The sequence below is a fragment of the Lathyrus oleraceus genome, chromosome 7 (assembly GCF_024323335.1).
Source record: "Lathyrus oleraceus cultivar Zhongwan6 chromosome 7, CAAS_Psat_ZW6_1.0, whole genome shotgun sequence".
Taxonomy (NCBI): domain Eukaryota; kingdom Viridiplantae; phylum Streptophyta; class Magnoliopsida; order Fabales; family Fabaceae; genus Lathyrus; species Lathyrus oleraceus.
Window position 1 is genome coordinate 10,565,633 of NC_066585.1, and position 19,392 is coordinate 10,585,024.

The 19,392-nt window shown below is 35.4% G+C and overlaps 2 protein-coding genes across 2 annotated transcripts; one reads left to right on the plus strand and one right to left on the minus strand.

The window, feature by feature from the left end:
* The first annotated feature begins 1,942 nt into the window (after positions 1-1,942).
* LOC127107258 (26S proteasome non-ATPase regulatory subunit 1 homolog A) lies at positions 1,943-8,182 on the plus strand. The gene is made up of 13 exons (XM_051044557.1): positions 1,943-2,235; positions 2,684-2,753; positions 3,010-3,115; positions 3,391-3,502; positions 3,604-3,772; positions 4,702-5,174; positions 5,277-5,412; positions 5,497-5,745; positions 5,819-6,039; positions 6,118-6,376; positions 6,483-6,715; positions 6,789-7,308; positions 7,424-8,182. The coding sequence occupies exons 1-13, from the start codon at positions 2,090-2,092 to the stop codon at positions 7,745-7,747; spliced, it is 3,018 nt and encodes a 1,005-aa protein (XP_050900514.1). The 5' UTR covers positions 1,943-2,089; the 3' UTR covers positions 7,748-8,182.
* Positions 8,183-13,127: 4,945 nt separating this feature from the next.
* Positions 13,128-18,342, minus strand: LOC127107259 (histidine kinase 4). The gene is made up of 12 exons (XM_051044558.1): positions 17,866-18,342; positions 16,890-17,328; positions 16,573-16,806; positions 16,318-16,487; positions 16,027-16,245; positions 15,745-15,931; positions 15,618-15,669; positions 15,284-15,513; positions 15,090-15,188; positions 14,291-15,006; positions 13,694-14,185; positions 13,128-13,614 (listed from the first exon to the last, which is right to left on the minus strand). The coding sequence occupies exons 2-12, from the start codon at positions 17,235-17,237 to the stop codon at positions 13,383-13,385; spliced, it is 2,979 nt and encodes a 992-aa protein (XP_050900515.1). The 5' UTR covers positions 17,238-17,328; positions 17,866-18,342; the 3' UTR covers positions 13,128-13,382.
* Positions 18,343-19,392: the final 1,050 nt, after the last annotated feature.

A 19,392-nucleotide genomic window follows, 5' to 3' on the forward strand; every position in this document is an offset into this window, starting at 1 on the left:
AAGAGCTTTGCAATATATGAGCGAGCTTTGAGTTTCTGCTTCAAATAGAAGATACAAATGTTAAAAGATGAGATAAAAATATCATTCCACAAGATACAAATGTTAAAATATGAGATAAAAAATAGAGTTATTGACAAACAATAAAATTTAACTAATGCAAATAATTAAAATAACGAAGAAAAAAAAAACTAATAGATAATGAAAAGGACACACGAAGAAAGGAAAGGACAACTAAAAGATACTTGATACTAGAATTGAAAGACAGCGACTTGTGGGGGTGGACGGTTACAATCAACGATGATGATTGTGATCGATTAGTAGGTAGGGGTGTACACGAGTTGGATTAGACCGGATTTCACCTAACCCGTTACCCAATCCATTCAAACTTCAATGGGTTGGGTTCGTCGTCCAACCCCCGAACCGACCTGTTCATTTATGGGTTGAGTTCGCGGGTTGTGTTTCAAATAAAAAATATATTTTTTATGATCTTTTTTGTTAGTTTTTAAAAAATGTAACACAACTCAATACAATCATACTCATTTATAACGCTCAAATTCGATGAAACACATCATATAATATCTAATAAAATTCACCAACATGACATAACACTTGATAAAAGTATAAAATTCAACAAGACACGTTATTTCTATAAAATATATAAATTGGAAATGATATAAAAGAAAATAAGAAACAACATTTAATCTTAGAATTACATAAACTCATTGGTCTATTAGTATTATTGATGAAGAATAATTGTTTTTTGGAAAAATTATGGTTTCTAGTGAGATATTAATTTTATATTTTTTATTTAAAATAATAATAAAAATAATAAGAAATTATTAAAGTCATATCAATGAGTTGAATCAACAAATCTGCGGGTTGCAAAACTCAAACCCGATACCGGAATCAAAACTATACGAATTATTATAGATTGAGTTGGGTATACTATTAAATGAATGCGTTTGAATAATTTATGAATTGATTTGATTTGGGTCAGCGGGTTCGTGGATCGACCCGCACTCATGAACACCCTTAATAAGAGGCGATTACATAAGATATGGATAACTCTATGTAATATCTAAAAATATCTCAATAACTTAGGACATTTTAATCTTTTCTCCAACCCTACGAAGTCTAAAAAAGTAATGTTTATTTTGTGTTAGGATCCCTGTTCCGAAAGATTTCAAATAAAAAAGAATTGATGGACATCATATAAACACAAAAGGAAAAGTATTACTTTATTTTCCCGTATAACTATCTAAATAGATAGATTTTTTTTGTAAAATTATAAGATTTCATAATCACAACTTTAAATCAAATTACAACATCAAAAATAATGCTTATCTAAAATTAGATCGCTGTCAGCAAATACAACACATTCATTTATAAATGATCTTATATTATCGTAGTACCAATTTCCAAGTAAAACCTCATGTAAGGTAAACTCTAATTAAATTAAGAAGAAAAATTCTTATGCATTATAAAGAATTAATAAAAGTTTATAAATTTTATATCATACAAAATTTAAATATGAGATAAAAGATATATTTACTTACAAGATGTGAAATTTAACTAATGTAAACAATCCAATAAACAAAATTTAACTATGTTAAAAGATACACCCCATCAATTTTAATCATTTCAAACATTGAAATTCAATTATATTTTATCCCTTATCATATCATTTTATTGTATTTTATCAATTCAAACAAATTATAATGTCTCTTGTAAAATTAAATAAAATATTCAATAAATTAATAAATATGTATAAAATTAAAAGAAATCTTGGTTTTCATTTGACAAAACTTTTTTAAAATTTATATTACCTTAAAATAATTAAATATATAAAAAAGGTTTTATATATTATATGGAAATATTTTTCTTCAAAAAATAAATAAATTATATACATATCGTGTTGAAAAAGAAAAATGAAGATGCTAATATACAAAGCTTAGAAAAGTAGCACACACACTATTAAAACTCACAACAAACCCTTTCTCAATTTCTTCTTCCTTCCATTTTCTCAGATCGCAATTCCAATAATCCCAAACCCTAGCCCTAACCCTAACTATTCCAATTGTTCCCAATCATGGCGACGACGTTGGTGAGCTCTGCCGGTGGTATGTTGGCGATGCTCAACGAGTCTCATCTCTCGCTCAAGCTTCACGCTCTCTCTAACCTCAACAATTTGGTTGACAGCTTCTGGCCTGAGATCTCCACCAGTGTTCCCCTCATGTATTCCTTCTCCTTTTGTTTATCGATTTTTCTATTTATCATTCTCAATTTGTATTCTTTGAATCATTATGCCTTTTTTTAGATGTAAACTAGTTGGGTTTTTTCAATTGCTTCACTATTTTTTCTTTTTTTTTTTGGGAAATAATGAAGAAAAATAACTTCAATTATAGCAATAGGTTTGATTTCAATTACGTTTTAGTAGTTAAATTATATTTGTAGGAGTCAATTTTAATCCGGTAGCTTTAATAGCAGAAATTCCTAGTCCTGAAAGTATGTATTCTAAATCAAGGGGGTTTATGCCATAATGTGATTTTTTTTTTCCGGCGTGTTCATGTTAATGCCATAATTCTCTCTTATGTTTCTGGTTGAATTAGTTTTTTAGTGTGAAGTGTTGGAATGGGAATGTTGAAGATTAAACATGTGTATTTTGTATGTATGTGTTAAACAGAGAGAGTTTGTATGAAGATGAGGAGTTTGATCAGCACCAAAGGCAACTCGCTGCACTGCTTGTATCAAAGGTATTGTTATTCTGCTAATTATTTGAACAATCATCTTCTATTTAAATTTGTGCGAGGCAGATGTGTCTTTTCCATGATATTTGAGATATAAGAAATAAGTATTGGATTTACATCCTTTTGTACTGTACCCGGCTTCTAAACCAACCACTAAAAGCCATAAGATTTTTCATATCCATAAATTATTGTCCTCTGAACCTGGAGTTGGTCTCAGTGTTTGTGTTTTAGTATCTGATTTCGATCATCTCATTAATCTTAGGTCTTTTATTACCTGGGGGAGCTGAATGACTCATTATCATATGCCCTTGGAGCTGGTCCTCTGTTTGATGTTTCAGAGGATTCTGACTATGTCCACACTCTTCTAGGTGAGGATTGGTATTTGGTTATATTCTATTTAATTTAAAGCCATATACAGATCTTTCTAGAATATCATTTTGTATATGAAAACGGGTTACATTGGTAATATGGGTTCCCCTTGGTCGTGTTACTTGTTAGTGGTTTTATTCGTTTCGATTTGATATAATGAAATTAAAATTAATGTCACTATTATAACTTAATTTTGTGCTACATTTATAAAATTTAAAATCATGACACATTGCATTTGACATTCTATAAATGTAAAATCTTCTTATGTTTTCAGCTAAAGCTATAGATGAATACGCTAGTCTCAAGTCTAAGGCAGCGGAGTCAAGTGATGAATCTATCAAAGTGGACCCAAGGCTTGAAGCAATTGTGGAGAGATTGTTGGATAAGTATGTATAACTCTAACTATTCGTATCTTTTTTTTTATTGTATTCAAGCGTGCCTTCAGAATTTGAGTTCCGTTGATTTTTGTTGCTTTTCCTTAATTCAGGTGTATAGTGGACGGAAAATACCAACAAGCTATGGGAACTGCCATTGAATGCAGGAGATTAGATAAACTTGAGGAAGCAATTACGAAGAGTGACAATGTTCAAGGAACTCTATCATACTGCATTCATGTCTCTCATTCCTTTGTGAGCCTTAGAGAATACAGACAAGAGGTAAGTGGCATTTCTTATACAGTGGCGGAGCTTTGAACTACCATGGGCTTAGCCTTCGCTACCCCATTTATTATCATTTTTCAATTAGTTAGAATGTTTTTATATTTACATACTCTAATAATATATATTTAGCTACCCCAAACAATTTTCAAAAAGTAGTAGAATTAGGAAGGAAGGTTGAAAAATTATTATTTGATTGATAAATTTATTTGTCTTGCTTTGTCACTTCCAGCATCTTCAGTAACTACAATGAGAGTTTTGCCAACAATAAAAATATTAAGACAACGCTCTAAAACAAAACAGACGATGCATTTCTTGCAAATATTTTTTTTCACACTGAAATGGATATTACTAGTTCATTTATTAAGACATCAATTATGGATGAATTTAACTATTTGAAGTGTTGTTGAACTCATTCTTTTTAAGCAGTTACTGTTAGTTTTTATTTCCTTTGTGGTGCTTTAATTTATATTTTATATAGGTAAAGATTGTTTTCATTTTTTTGCTTATTAATTAGTTAATTTTAATATATTAATTTTAAGAGTATATCTTATTTTTTGTTTAGAGCTAACCCCTGGCAGATTTTATGCTAGCTCCACCTCTGATCTTTTAGCTATTAGATTATATTCAACTGAAACTGTTTTAGATAAACATCTCTATGGGCGTTGATACTTAATAGGATTCTTAAATCTTTATCAACTGTTCTCAAATTAGATAACTGTTTGCACTGCCAGACAGATTTATCCCGATAAGAAGGTGGAAGATATGATGAATGCTATATAAAATTGGAATTAAACATATTAAATGAATAAAGTTTGTTCTCTGGCTACTTGATATGTGGCATATCTAGAAACTTGCAAAATGTGAAGAGACTTTTTATCAATTGTGTCTGACAAAAGTTGATATTATTCCATGTTCTTTTTATCTAGGTTCTCCGTCTCCTTGTTAAAGTATTTCAAAAGCTTCCTTCACCAGATTATCTGAGCATTTGTCAGTGTCTTATGTTCTTGGATGTGCCGGAGGGTGTTGCGAGCATTTTGGAAAAACTTCTACGTTCTGAATATAAAGACGATTCTCTTTTGGCATTTCAAATAGCTTTTGATTTGGTAGAGAACGAGCATCAAGCTTTTCTTCTAAATGTTAGAGATCGCCTTGCATTGCCAAAGTCTCAACCTTCAGAACCTGTAGAGCCAAAGCCCAGTGATGCAGATTCTACTCAGAATGCTGGTGTGAATGGAGCAGATGATGTTCCAATGGTTGATGGTGAATCGTCTTCTGCTGTCAGTGTGCCTGAGGATCCAAGTGAGAAGTTGTATGCTGAGAGGTTAAGCAAAATAAAGGGAATTTTGTCTGGGGAAACTTCAATACAGCTGACTCTGCAGTTCCTTTACAGTCATAACAAGTGAGACCATTTTCTTAAATAATATTTTTTAGATCACCGTTTCTTCGTTGTTACTTGGTAGTATGTTAGTTCTTATACTGCTTGGATGTAATCTGCATTCAGATCTGACCTCCTTATTCTGAAGACTATAAAGCAGTCTGTCGAGATGAGAAATAGTGTCTGCCACAGTGCTACAATCTACGCCAATGCAATAATGCATGCTGGAACAACTGTGGATACTTTCCTGCGAGAAAATTTGGTCAGTTATTACCGCTTAATTTTTGTTTCTACCTCTTTCCCTGTAATTTCCCATTCTTAAGATTTTTGTCCCTTGAAATTTTAGGATTGGTTGAGCAGAGCTACAAACTGGGCTAAATTTAGTGCAACAGCTGGACTTGGTGTTATCCATAGAGGTCATTTGCAGCAGGGAAGATCACTGATGGCACCGTACTTGCCTCAGGGTGGTACAGGTGGTGGTGGTAGTCCATACTCAGAAGGTGGTGCTCTCTATGCCCTTGGTCTGATTCACGCCAACCATGGAGAGGGCATCAAACAATTCCTTCGCGATAGCTTGCGCAGTACTACCGTTGAGGTGCCCATAAATATTGATCATCTTCTGTTAAAAAAAAGATTATTGCTATATCTAATGTGTTGTTCATGGCCAGGTCATTCAACATGGTGCATGTTTGGGTCTTGGATTGGCATCCCTAGGAACTGCTGACGAGGATATTTATGAAGAAATAAAAAATGTTCTCTACACTGATAGTGCTGTTGCTGGCGAAGCTGCTGGAATCAGTATGGGCTTACTCATGGTTGGAACAGGCAGTGATAAGGCAAATGAAATGCTCACTTATGCACATGAGACACAACATGAAAAGATTATAAGGTAAGGGTGTTTCACTCGGCAAGCTGTTAAACCACCGCTTCTTTTCCTCTGATTATTTACGGTTTTTAAATATTTCAGAGGGTTAGCGCTGGGAATTGCCCTTACGGTTTACGGAAGAGAAGAAGAAGCTGATACTTTAATTGAGCAGATGACTCGGGATCAGGATCCAATTTTACGTTATGGTGGCATGTATGCACTGGCTTTGGCCTATAGTGGAACAGCAAACAATAAGGCCATTAGGCAATTACTGCACTTTGCTGTGTCTGATGTGAGTGATGATGTTAGGAGGACTGCGGTCCTAGCATTAGGATTTGTTTTATACTCGGATCCAGAGCAGGTTAGTTCTGTTGTCATCTTTTTTATTTCCCCTTGTCCTAAGTTGCTTTTCTGTGGCTGTAGTTTCTTTTCGTTGACATTTGTAATGTTACTTTCGTACACTGCAGACTCCGCGAATTGTTTCTCTCCTATCCGAATCCTACAATCCACATGTTCGTTATGGAGCGGCTCTTGCTGTGGGTATTTCCTGTGCGGGTACAGGTCTCAGTGAAGCCATATCTTTGCTGGAGCCTTTGACATCGGATGTCGTTGATTTTGTTCGTCAGGGGGCCCTCATAGCAATGGCAATGGTCATGGTTCAGATTAGTGAAGCTAGTGATTCACGTGTTGGAACTTTCAGGTAAGGAAAGTTGATTATATTGATATCAAAGCAATAAATTTGTTGATTTCTGACATGGCTTGTATTCTTCTAGGCGACAATTGGAGAAAATTATACTGGACAAGCATGAGGATACCATGAGCAAGATGGGGGCAATTTTGGCCTCTGGAATACTTGATGCTGGCGGTAGAAATGTGACCATAAGACTACTTTCTAAGACAAAGCATGATAAAATTACTGCAGTGGTTGGTCTTGCAGTTTTCAGCCAGTTTTGGTATTGGTACCCTCTTATCTATTTCATTAGCTTGGCTTTTTCACCAACGGCTCTTATCGGCCTCAACTATGATCTGAAATCTCCAAAGTTTGAGTTCTTGTCACATGCAAAGCCTTCACTTTTTGAATACCCTAAGCCTACTACTGTTCCCACCACTACGTCAACTGTTAAACTTCCAACAGCTGTTTTGTCGACATCAGCTAAAGCCAAAGCTAGGGCTAGTAAGAAAGCTGAAGAACAGAAGGCTAGTGCTGAAGTTGCATCTGGTCCTGACTCTACATCAGCTTCAAGTGCTGGAAAAGGGAAGTCTTCAAGTGAGAAGGATGGAGAAGCAATGCAGGTGATGCATATTTGGTTTATCAGCTTGTTAGATCCATCACTTGTATGTTTTCTGTTAAAAGTAATTGATTTCTATGTGCAACTTTTTAACATATATAAACTTTATTGTTTTAAAGGTTGATAGCCCAGCGGAGAAGAAATCAGAGCCCGAGCCTTCTTTTGAGATTCTAACAAATCCAGCGAGAGTGGTTCCTGCTCAGGAGAAGTTTGTTAAATTTTTGCAGGACAGCAGATATGTTCCAGTTAAGTTGGCACCTTCGGGATTTGTACTTCTTAAAGACTTGCGTCCTACTGAGCCTGAAGTCCTCGCCATCACTGATACACCTGCATCTACCACATCAACTGCTGGTGCATCAGGAACAGGATTGCAGAGTTCTTCATCAGCAATGGCTGTGGATGAGGAACCTCAACCTCCTCAACCATTTGAGTACACCTCATAAGTTTGGTTCAAATATTTGTCAATGAGCTTAGAAAATTGGTTCTCCTGAAAGGGTAGCTACATGAATGAACTGTTCAAGTCACTACTACTTGATCTATTGCCCACTTAAAGTCAAATTCTGGGCGCAAATTTCTTTTTCCTTAATGGATTTTAGTGTGGTATTTGCTTCACTATGTGGTTTTATCTGTGAATTGATTCTAATCCTATGTTATTCAAAGTGGGGCATAGAAGCAGCTTGGAGCTGATCTGCAGTGTTTAATGTATTTTTTTTTCTATCCAACTAATGGTCACTAAATATGGTCAAGGTTTCTGTAGTAGACTGTAGAGTAGTAGTTCTGTTAAGGATTTTCATTTAAAATGTCAAGCAACTCTTTCATGCTTACAATTTACAGTTCGCATTCACGTATTTCTCAAGTGAATTTAAACTTTCGGACAACTCTGATTTGTTGAGATGTTCTATCACCGATGGAACTTGGTTAGATTTATACTTTTCTTACTCATTAAAATCCTTATATTTTCACTTTTGAAGTAGACAGTTGAAAACTAAATTGTAGCGTTAGACTCGTCTTTATATTTATCTTTATAAATTAAACTTATTTCTTTATTAAAAGGATCTTTAGAAAATAAACTTGTGGTTAGATAAATTATTTGAAATTGAATACAGGTTTGAGTACCATCATCTTATCTTACTTATCGAAAGCTCCCTCCATCCCATTGGAACTCCATTCCATTCAATCTCTAATTTCTAGTTCTAGTTTAAAATAGTGATGCCATCTATGAGAATTCATGAATTCACTTATAATCTTGCGAATCTCTATGAAGTACCACCATCTCTTCATCGTTGAAATTTTCTCTTTTAGATCACTGGTGTTTCCTCCTCCAAATTGCTGAATCTCTTCCCCGTACAAACCGGCGATCCAATTCCTTTCCTACTAACACGCAATGCCAACATTGCAACTATTGTTGCAACAATCACTTATGATCCATTGAGGGAGATTACTCTTCTTCCATGGATTGAAGATGTTCGAGTTTTATTCACTTCTCATACAGTTCCAACACTACAAAGTCTATCACCTCCAACGGCTGGACATTGAACCTTCCAAGATCTTTCAATCTTTTCTACAACCCCAAAGGCCAGACATCAAAGAAGCCTCCAACGGCTGGACATTGAACCTTCCAAGATCTTTCAATCTTTTCTACAACCCCAAAGGCCAGACATCAAAGAAGCCTTCGTCACAACCTATAGTTTATATATATGAAATGATCCAAAATCTTCAACAATGGCAAGTCTGTTTAGGCACATAATGGGCAAACGATTTGTTGAACTCGTTCACCTCCCAATACACGAAGCGAAAACGGGAATCCACAACTATAGTTGTTCTCAGCGGGATCTAACATAAAAAGAAAGAAATCATACAAGAGTACATTGACCAATTCACAAATATAGCTGTAGAAGTTAGAAGAACAAAGACAGTTAGAAATGTTGGATATTCAAGGGGTTGAGGTCAGACTACATGTTTCGTGAAAAGATGGGACTAAAGGGATCCCGTAGTCTAAATGACATGTTGGATAAGACCCATATCTATATTAACAATGAGGAAGAGTTCACCTTTAAAGAATGAGAGAAGGACCGGTGAACAAGGAACATCATACACAATCCAACAACTGAGAGAGACTCCAACCATTATCGAGATGAAAGAGACCGAGTGCCTCGAGCCAAGTTCTCAGCACACTCACCTTGAACACATAAATGGAGAAAATTTGACAAGAATGTTCAAACATTGATTTTAAAGAAGCCGAGAACAATAACCCTTATTCGGTCAGAGAGTCAGCCAAGACGGTCACCCATCGACATACTCACTCGGTTGAGTTTCTTTTTACTATATACATAAAACATGCTTGGAATTACAATGTAATGTCTTTTTCAATGAGAATAAATAATTTCTCAGAAATTTTCTTTCTTGTGATGACAAAGGATATGCATGATCCAAAGGTAATGTCACAAATGCCACAAGCATGCTACCAGAGAAATCAAAATCTGAAAGCGGAAGTCACATGGATGATGACTGGCTTCCCATCCGCTAGGACAATTATGTTCTCGTGGGATGAAAAAATTCCACATGATGCAAGGAGTTTTCAAAAAGAAACATGTAGAACAGAGAAACTGTCTTCCATAGACGCCACATGCTAAGATAGTCATATTCTCTTGGTGAATAACCTTGGCCTTTCTCGACAAGTAAGAATAAAATAATGGAACTCCTAGATCGTTCAAGGGCCATGGCAGGCCAGAAGTGTAGAAGAAGATAATAAAATAATGAACACTTTCCTCCGTGAGCTGGCCAAAAGAACCCTCGACCTGTGTTTGAACCAGGATAGAGAGGTTGAGTTTGGATGGACCAACGGAGGACCCCGTAATTGGAACTCTTCTAGTGTTCAACATATTAAGGATCCATAAAAGTGAAGGGACAATCCTAAGAGTACTCTTGATTTGTAGTATCGTTTGGTAGCATTATCTACAAACCAGAAAATGAGCAAGTTGAGGAAATGATGCCAAAGAAGAAGAAATTTTCTACATCACTCACCAAACATTACTTGCATCTCTTCTTTAGTAATGATTTATACTAGAAAACACGTTTCTATGAACCATTTCTTTTGTTTCTTTGATGTCACCTCAGAAGGAGCAACGTTGTCAGTGATATTCTAGCCCTCGAAGAAGAGTGTCAATTTCCTCTTCAGGTAGGTCTCTTCTTGGGACAAGTCGTTCAGATTGTAAGATCCGATGTTTACCAAGAATGGCTCTGACCCCAGAACTTGGAAAATCGACCAAGCATCGGAAAAATGGTCACATATGTTAGCATGAACCACTTTGGTAAGGGGGTAGTAAGATAACATTGGTCCTTGAAGTTGTTCACACTATCGGAATATACCTCTAACATATTGTTGCTATGTCTGAGGGAATTCATACCTTGATCCCATGTCGAGTCAATGAAAATACATTGGGTTTAAAGAGATGAAAATAGAGATTAAGGTCACCACACTTCTCTTGTTCTCGCACCAGTACGAGAAGACTTTTGGGTAAGCCTAACTCACTGGTTGCAGTGTGAAGGATCAATTCTAGATGATTTAGAACATCCATTTCGAAGTCACTAAAAGGGAGGAAAAACCAATAAAAGAAAACATGCATTAGTGAATTGGAATGACACACCCATCATACTTGATGCGTAACTTTTATCCCCACCTCGATGAAGGCATGATTCAGACCACTCTTGAGGGTGAAGGCAGAAACAATATCCAATGTATCTTGATCCATCTATGCGACCGAGTTGTCGTGGCTTGTTCTAGGCTCTAGGACAAGAGTTGTCCATTATAAAGAGGGCTATCAACATATAAAAAGAAATAATCATAAGTAAAAGTGCATGATCAATGTAAATTTAAACTTCACATTCCTGTCGAAAGTCATCTATGACGAAGGATTTTTCCATAACACAAGACAGGAAAGATCAAAGTCCTAAACCTCTTTTTAGAATATATATCTCGACCCGACATTCCACTATCGATGGTGATTTTTTCTTTTAATACCTTCCATAACTCTCTTCTCCATAAACTCTAGCAACACATAAAAATATAAAAGAAACAAAGGTTTTTGAAGTGTTACCTTAAAGAAGATGAAATCAACTACTCGTACATTGTGTGCTCCATTAGAAGAAATGATTAACTTCAAAAATGCTCATATATCCTCCAACGAATATGGTCGTACGATCCACAATTGTAGAAGTTAGGAAGCGCATACCATCGATGGTCCAGATCTTGCCTTAATCTGTTTAGAATACTCAAATACCCTAGTATAGAAAGACATCATTGCTATCAAACATAGGGTCACACGTTGAGACTCCCTTGCGAAAGTTCACTAATCAAAAGAAGATATTTAATGCAAATGTTCCCAATGTTATTGATGTCCCATCAAGGCTCTTCCACCAGAAGTCAGACTGAAGGCATGCGTGACAAGCCTTCACTCTAAGAGTAAGACCAAAGACTTGGGGATGATTGTTCTGGACCGTACATTTGACCCACGATGAAAAATAACATTCATCACACGAAAAGACATGCAGAATAGGTGGGACCTCACCCTAGTCGAGGACATGTGATTCTGCCCTCTAGTGCATATCCCATTGATAGATTTGATCGGACGATAAACCGCATGCAGCGACGTATCTAATGTAGACATTTTAACCGTCCACACTACATATAGTTTAACACCCATCATTTCAGATATTCTCTCGTTCAGACACTCAAATTACCTTCTCATTCATTAACTGACTAAGACGTTGGTAGGGTGGCAAAGAGTTGTTTAGGATCGTCCCGCAAAAGCCAAAAAAAATGAGGCAGGACAAAATGTGTATAGTTGAGGTTGCGTGCCTAAAATCTTGACTTTTAAATGAGGACAAAAGGGGTCCACAAGCACGATGTATTTTAAATTTTAAAATACAAAAAAATTATGTTAATACTCACGCCCGCAAAAAATTGCAAAAAAGGATAGAACAGACACATTAGAAAATGCGAATCTAAAACCTTGAATCATCCCATAAAAGATATAGGTAGAACAAGCATTCTTAATAGACGGAACTATTTCTGTTTTGCTATCCCAAAGTGTTGTAGTGTTAACTTCAATGCGATATGTCGCATATCGAAATGCAACTTCACCATACCGGAACTTGGTCGAATTCGATCTCTACCGATTTTTTAATATCTTATAACCTTAAATTAAAGAGAGAAAGAATATATAAATGGACAGTATATTTTGATTCTTGTATGATGAAAAGAATCTTTCAAATCTTAAAATGAAGTCATACAATGTATCCATGACCATTGTGGAAACATGAGGGCCTAATGCTAGTCATGTCATAACAAAATTGAAATAGGAGAAAACACCTGCATCTACTTTAGATACAGCTAAGACAAGAGTCGCCTTTAAATAATTACATACGTACTCTTTTACTTTTTGTGGACAAAATATACTATTCTTTTAATTTACTCAAGGATTCTAAATTCTTCCCTTCGTTTCTTAAATGTGTATTTTTAAAATAAATCTCATACAATGACCAAAAACATTTATAATGCTTATGCATGTGCCAATCAAATGTTAACTAAACAAACACATGTATATTGTTTAACAACTACCAAAGGTTGACAAGTTTCACTAGAGATTGTTTGTTAGAAATACTAATGATGCTAATGCATCTTTCATATCTTGCTCACACATAAGCAACTAGATACAAATTAGTGGTATGCATATATGTATATGAAGAAGAAGAGGACACATTTGTATCCATAAAAAGAAGCAAGAGGGGTCCATTTTCTTTTCAGTTGAAGTGGCACAAAACAAACAACAAAGTTGGTGTTGGATTTGATTGAAACCAAACCAATATCTAACCATAACCATGTGCCTTTTCCATCACCAACTTGTCCCTACAGAATCATAATTTTCAACATGTTTCACTAAGCAAGTTTTTATAGGGAAGTACTATGGAGATGCATATGAAAAATATTGAATTTACATAATTTTCCACATCCCTTTTCCCTTGGGAGAATACAATTTATACACAATAATAACATGCTAAATTAAGTTGCATTTTTTGTTATGAATCTATTGTGGTACTAGTAGCTTTTGTTTTGAAAAACTTTGCAACTGCTTGATAAAGATTCTCTTCTTCAAATGGTTTTGACACATATCCATCCATTCCACATTTCAAACACTCTTCATATGTTGCATGGATTACATCCGCCGTCATCGCCAATATCGGTAAGTGGAACTCACCGTTCGTCTTCTCGTTCCCCTCCATCCCCCGAATTCGTCGAGTCGCTTCAAATCTGCAAAATAATATTTTGGTGATGATTCCACAAAAATAAGTTACAAAGGAGTTAGTTTATGGCGAATGAAAGACCCTACCCGTCCATTTCGGGCATTTGAATATCCATGAAGCAAGCGTCAAAATCGTGCGGGAATTGAAGCATTTCAAGAGCAGCTTTGCCGCTATCTGCGCACTTCACGTCGGCTCCGAAATTTTTCAGCGCGCCCGCAGCTACTCTACGGTTCACTCCATTGTCATCAACCACCAAAATTTTCTTTCCGAAAAGAAGGCTTCGAACGGAAGTTGAACCGTTAGGCATTTCTTTTCCTAGCTGTCTCTTCTTGCCTGTCCCCAAAACTTGCTGAAGACAAGCTCCCACCATACTCGCTCTCAGCGGCTTCATGATCACCGTGTCACTGAAACCTGCGGATTTCACTCTGTCGAATTCGTCGTTGCTGATATTCGTCGCAAGAAGGATCATTTGAGGCATCTTAAATATGTGTCCGTTTTGCTTCCAATCTAGTTGCCGCACATCCTCTCCACAAACCCATGAATCTTTCTCGACAAAAATAATATCAGGCTGGAATAATCTGCAACAACCGAATAGTTTAACTCCTGAATGAACTCGAGTATTGTGGTTCATAGGCGTAAAACAACGGATAAATATGAAAATTTACTCGAAATTGAAAACTTACCCTGTAGTCAAAGAACCGTTTTTCCCGCATAAAGAAACAGCTTTATTGATGGCATTTGCGACTTTAGCTTGTATCCCAAGTCTCTTCAAATGATATCGAGTTACGGCAGCTCTGACAGGCTTTCCATCAACCACAATGGCTTTAAGTCCTCCGAAACTCGAAGGTAGATCTTCATAATTAACCTTCTTCACGTTGGGTATTAAATTCTTCTTAAATATTTTAAAATCCGCGGTAAATGAAAAAGTGCTTCCAACCTGCGGCCGGCTTATAAAGTTTATTTCACCGCCCATAAGTTCAACCAGGCATTTACTGATACTCAAGCCGATGCCGGTACCACCGTAGTTTCTAGAAGTTGAGCTATCCGCCTGCACAAATGGCATGAAAATCCTATCTTGTGCCGAGAATGGGATTCCAACTCCAGTGTCCTCGACACAGACCATCAAAGTTACTTGCTCATAAGATTCGTTAGTGGCCACTTTTTTAGTCGATGTGTCGCAGAAAAACTCTTCATCGGCAATTAGATGCTTAAAATTATCCCAGTTGTTGCGCTCATCAGCCGCTTCACATCCACTCAAGGTTTTGAGATTATAGCCACCGGATATATGCATAACTTCTTCAGATCCTCCGTTTCGAAAAGTCTCGAATTTTCCATTCATTGCGGACTTTCTATTTTCAGCTAAATGGACTTTAACGAATATATGTCCTCGCTCGGTGAACTGCAATGTATCAAAGTTAATCAAAAACGCGATCAACACAACATGCATAATAGTAATGCAAATAAATCAAAAATTCTGCTTACTTTAACAGAATTTCCGACAAGATTCGTTACTATTTGTCGGAATCTCCCAGGATCCCCCATAACAATATCCGGAACTTTATCAGAAACAAACACTGCCAGCTACAAAAGAAGAAACGAAACAAAGGAAAATTAAGTTAGATCATCGAAAAAGAAAGTAAACTAAGTTAGATCATCGCTCGGTTAGGCATACGTACCTCTAAACCTTTGTGTCTAGACTTCTCGGAAAAGAGAGAAAGGACATCGTCGAGTATGGAACGAAGGTCAAATGGAACCGCTTCTAGCTCTAACTTTCCAGCTTCGATTTTAGCTCGGTCAAGTACTTCATTTATTAATGCTATCAGTGCCTTCCCACATGCTTGAGCTGTCTGAGCATAATCCCGTTGGGTAGAATTCAATTCCGTGCGTAGAAGCAGACCAAGCATTCCTACAATAATACGAAGTTCAACGATAACATCATTGATGAGAAAGTGAAAGGTACTAACGCGTATGTTACATTTTCGGCATAGAGAGAAAGAATCTTGAAGTTACCTAAAATGCCATTCATCGGTGTTCTAATTTCATGAGAGACAGTAGCTAGAAACTGACATCAAAAACAAAACAAAAATTCAGTTTTAGTTATTGTTGCGCGGAAGTTCGAACATGTCACGAAAAGTACCTGTGACTTGGCAACATCAGCTGCTTCAGCTCGAACTTTCAATTCCTCCATTTCATGGAAATCGTCCTCTACTTTGACAATATGATTGCCAGCACCGTATAAAATGTAACCGACTAACAAAAGAATGACAAAGAATAGGAATGCAGTGGTAAGAGCTACCCAATTTGTCGGTGCCTTCTGGTGATACCTGTTCAAAAGTATGATCATAAGCATTATTCTGCTGACAAAACGCCGAAACAAGTTCGATAAAATCGTAATGTAGAAAAAGCCAGAAGAACCTACCTACATATCATTTGATGTTTCCGGTATGGATCTCCGAAATCAAGCTTACTTTCATGAACAAGAGAAACATCACCTTCTTCGTATTGGTTGCCGTACATGATAAGAGGGTCAGTAAAGTTCGTGATATCATATACATTCACCAAAATTGCTTGGTGACCAGCAAGTTGACCGAGTAAATTCTCCACAAGGGACTCAACATCAAAGGATCCTCCGACATATCTGCTTCAAATGAAAAAGTTCATTAAACGCATCATTCTATTGAAACAAAAAGAAGTGAAACAAGGATAATACCCTGCCGTCGCTTTAATGAGCTCTTCGGTTGTTGGATTTGGAGGAAGCTTCGATTTGTAAACAGGAAATGTTAAAACCACACCAAGATGATGAGAACCCAACAGCCTAAAAGGACTAGTCAGAACGGCTTTCCCAGTAGCTCGAGCTCTCATAATGTTTTCTCGGTCCTCCTGCATCGAGCAACCGAGAAATTACAGTATAAAAAAAAAAAAAAACCTCGAGACATAGAAACGGTTCCTGAATTTCATTCCTTACCTCGCCAGACATCATATCAATAGACTCGAGATAAGAGACAGTTTCTTGAGCAAATATGACCGGTGCATACTCATCTCTAACCTGCGAAGCCTCTCTTTCCATTGTCTTTATAACCACTCCATGTTGCTTCTCAAATCGCTCCCTTTCCGAATTAACCACTCTCTGCGCATACGCTACTCCACTAAGTAACGGCCTTTCAAACGCAGTCCTAGCCGTATATTCCGCAAAGGTTTCCTAAAGAGAAACAATACAAAAAAAAAGCTCAAAAACACAGCAAAGATTGAGTTGAATAAAAAACAAAACTTTCAAGCACAAACCTGGTCTATAGCAGAAGGGTTTCGGTAATAATGAAAAGTCGAAACAAGAATGGCAAGAGCATGAACATGGTTAACACTAACACTGAACTGATCCTGCAACATTCTAGCCCTTTGATCACAAAGACTCCCCAAAACCTCTTTCCTTCTAACTTTAGAATCCACATCCATATTGCTATAGATACAATAACTAATTACCGCCATCAGAAGAATCCATAGCAACAAAAACCTCAAAAGCCAACCTCTATGCGCTTGAATGAACGTGTATCGTTTGTTCCCCGTTTGTTCTTGTAACCTCGACAAAGCCAAAGGATGGCGATGATGATTCTGCATCTTCAACCGAAGACTCATCTTCAAACTAATTTCTCCGAAGTCTTGTTCTTCATCATATATAGAAACAAACAAACTAGAACTAGCTTCCGAAATCTGAGACACTTTTATCCTATGGTTGATAGAAAAAGTTGAGAGAACAAAAAACCAAGTACAGCATCATTTCAGCATTGTTTTGTGTGATTCAAACAAACCAAACAAGAATCAAATCAAAAAAGCAAAACCAAGCATGATGAATGATTAAGCAAATTGTTTCTCTCTCTTAAACAAGACAAGTAGTACTAAGAGAGAGAGAGAGAATAGATTATAAGAATTAAAAACAAGGGAAATTGAGACAAGCATGGGTCTCAAAAGATGGAAAAACAGCTCAAATTCCAAAGAAGCACCTTCTCCATTCTCTCAACAGCCAATATTTGTGTATTTTAAGGAATTAAAAATTGAAGAGAGTTCTATAATCAATAATCATGCTCAGTAAGCGTGAAACCAGTCTTTGCTCTAAGACAAAACAAGACCACGTTCACACTTCCTTATTTTATTCAAAAAACCAAACATTGACCCAAAACAAAAATCACACACAAAAAACACAGCTAAGCACACACAACCCAATGACAAAAAGACACAGAATCAAAGTTGTTGAGACAATGTTTACCTCTATAGGAAAGAGAACACAGTTGAAACCAATTTCATTCCTTCTTCTTGATCTGCTCCTCTCTCTCTCTCTACTAATTTTTGTTACTTTACTTTTTAGCAGAATACTAAATTACTAAACTAAATTTATAAAAAAATGTTTTTTTTTCTGATACGATGTTGTTGTCTCCCTTCAACTTCACACACACTAGTCAAGTCACTCTCTTTCACCTCAACACTGTTTCTTTCTTTATCAAGATAGCATCTTTCTTCTTGAAGAAGCTTTAATGGAGAAAAAACGAAACGACCCAGTTGAGCTACAGTTACTATCTTTAGAAAATGAATCTCAAGATTCAAACTTTTTCACATTCTAGAGTTGAAAACTTTTTTTTTCTTATCTGGGTCTTTCTCAGTTCTCACTCACTTGGTTTGTTTTTCCTTCAACTTTTTCTTTGAACGTTGAACAATTTTTAGACAGAGGAGAGAGAGAGAGAAAAATAGCAATCACAAATCTGAACGACAGTGACCTGCGACAATGCTAGGATCTTATTCTGATGTGAAAAGTCACAAATACCCTTTCTTTTTGTATTTGGAATTACGTAATTAACCTTAATAGATAATCAAGATTAATTAATTTTGTTCTTTTGTAATTAATTAATGTTGTGAGTTTAATTATAGTATTTGCTTCATTGTTGGTAAACAGTTAATTTAGTTATTTTTTTAGTTTAACTTTACCAAACGGTTTGATTGGTTCTATATTCTTTTAAGGCAAAGTTTATAACTTTGTGACTTCATTATTAAAAATTGAAAGTCCTCTTCCAAATTATTAGTAGTGATAATTTAATTGTGTTAAAGATTTTACTTTAACAAAAGCATATAGTACTCCCTTAGTTCCAAATTACAAGGTTTTATATTTTTTACATAAATTAAAAAATATAATAATTATTGAATAGAAAAGATGGTAAATTAATTTATAATTTGGGATGTACATAATTTTAGATTAAATTACATTTTTTATTCTGCAATTTTTTTTATTTACGAAATTAATCTTTCTATTTTAAATTTAAATAATTTTAATTTTTTTATTTTAAATTTAATAGTTTTAGTCTTTTTTTTCACGTATTTTTATAAAATATTTGAAGAAATATTTGTTATATAATTTATATTTTTATCTATAAGTTGAATAATATGTTTATATATGATAATTTGCGATGTTAAATAATTTTTTATTTAAAAAATAAAAATATTATTAATTTTAATTGTAAAAGTATGAGAGAGAACTATTTAAATGTAAAATAAAAAGACTAAAAGTATTTAAATTTAAAATATAAGAATCAATTTCGTAAATCAGATAAAATAGGGAGATTAAAACTGTAATTAATTTTTTTAATATAAATAATTTTAAATTACATCTTTAACAAAATAAATAAATAGACTAACAATTTAGTTTTCAAAAGTAGTTATATCACAATTATAAGTAAAAATAATTATTTTTATATTAATTAAGAAAATTAGTTAAATATAATTATTTTTCTTGATTTCACGAACA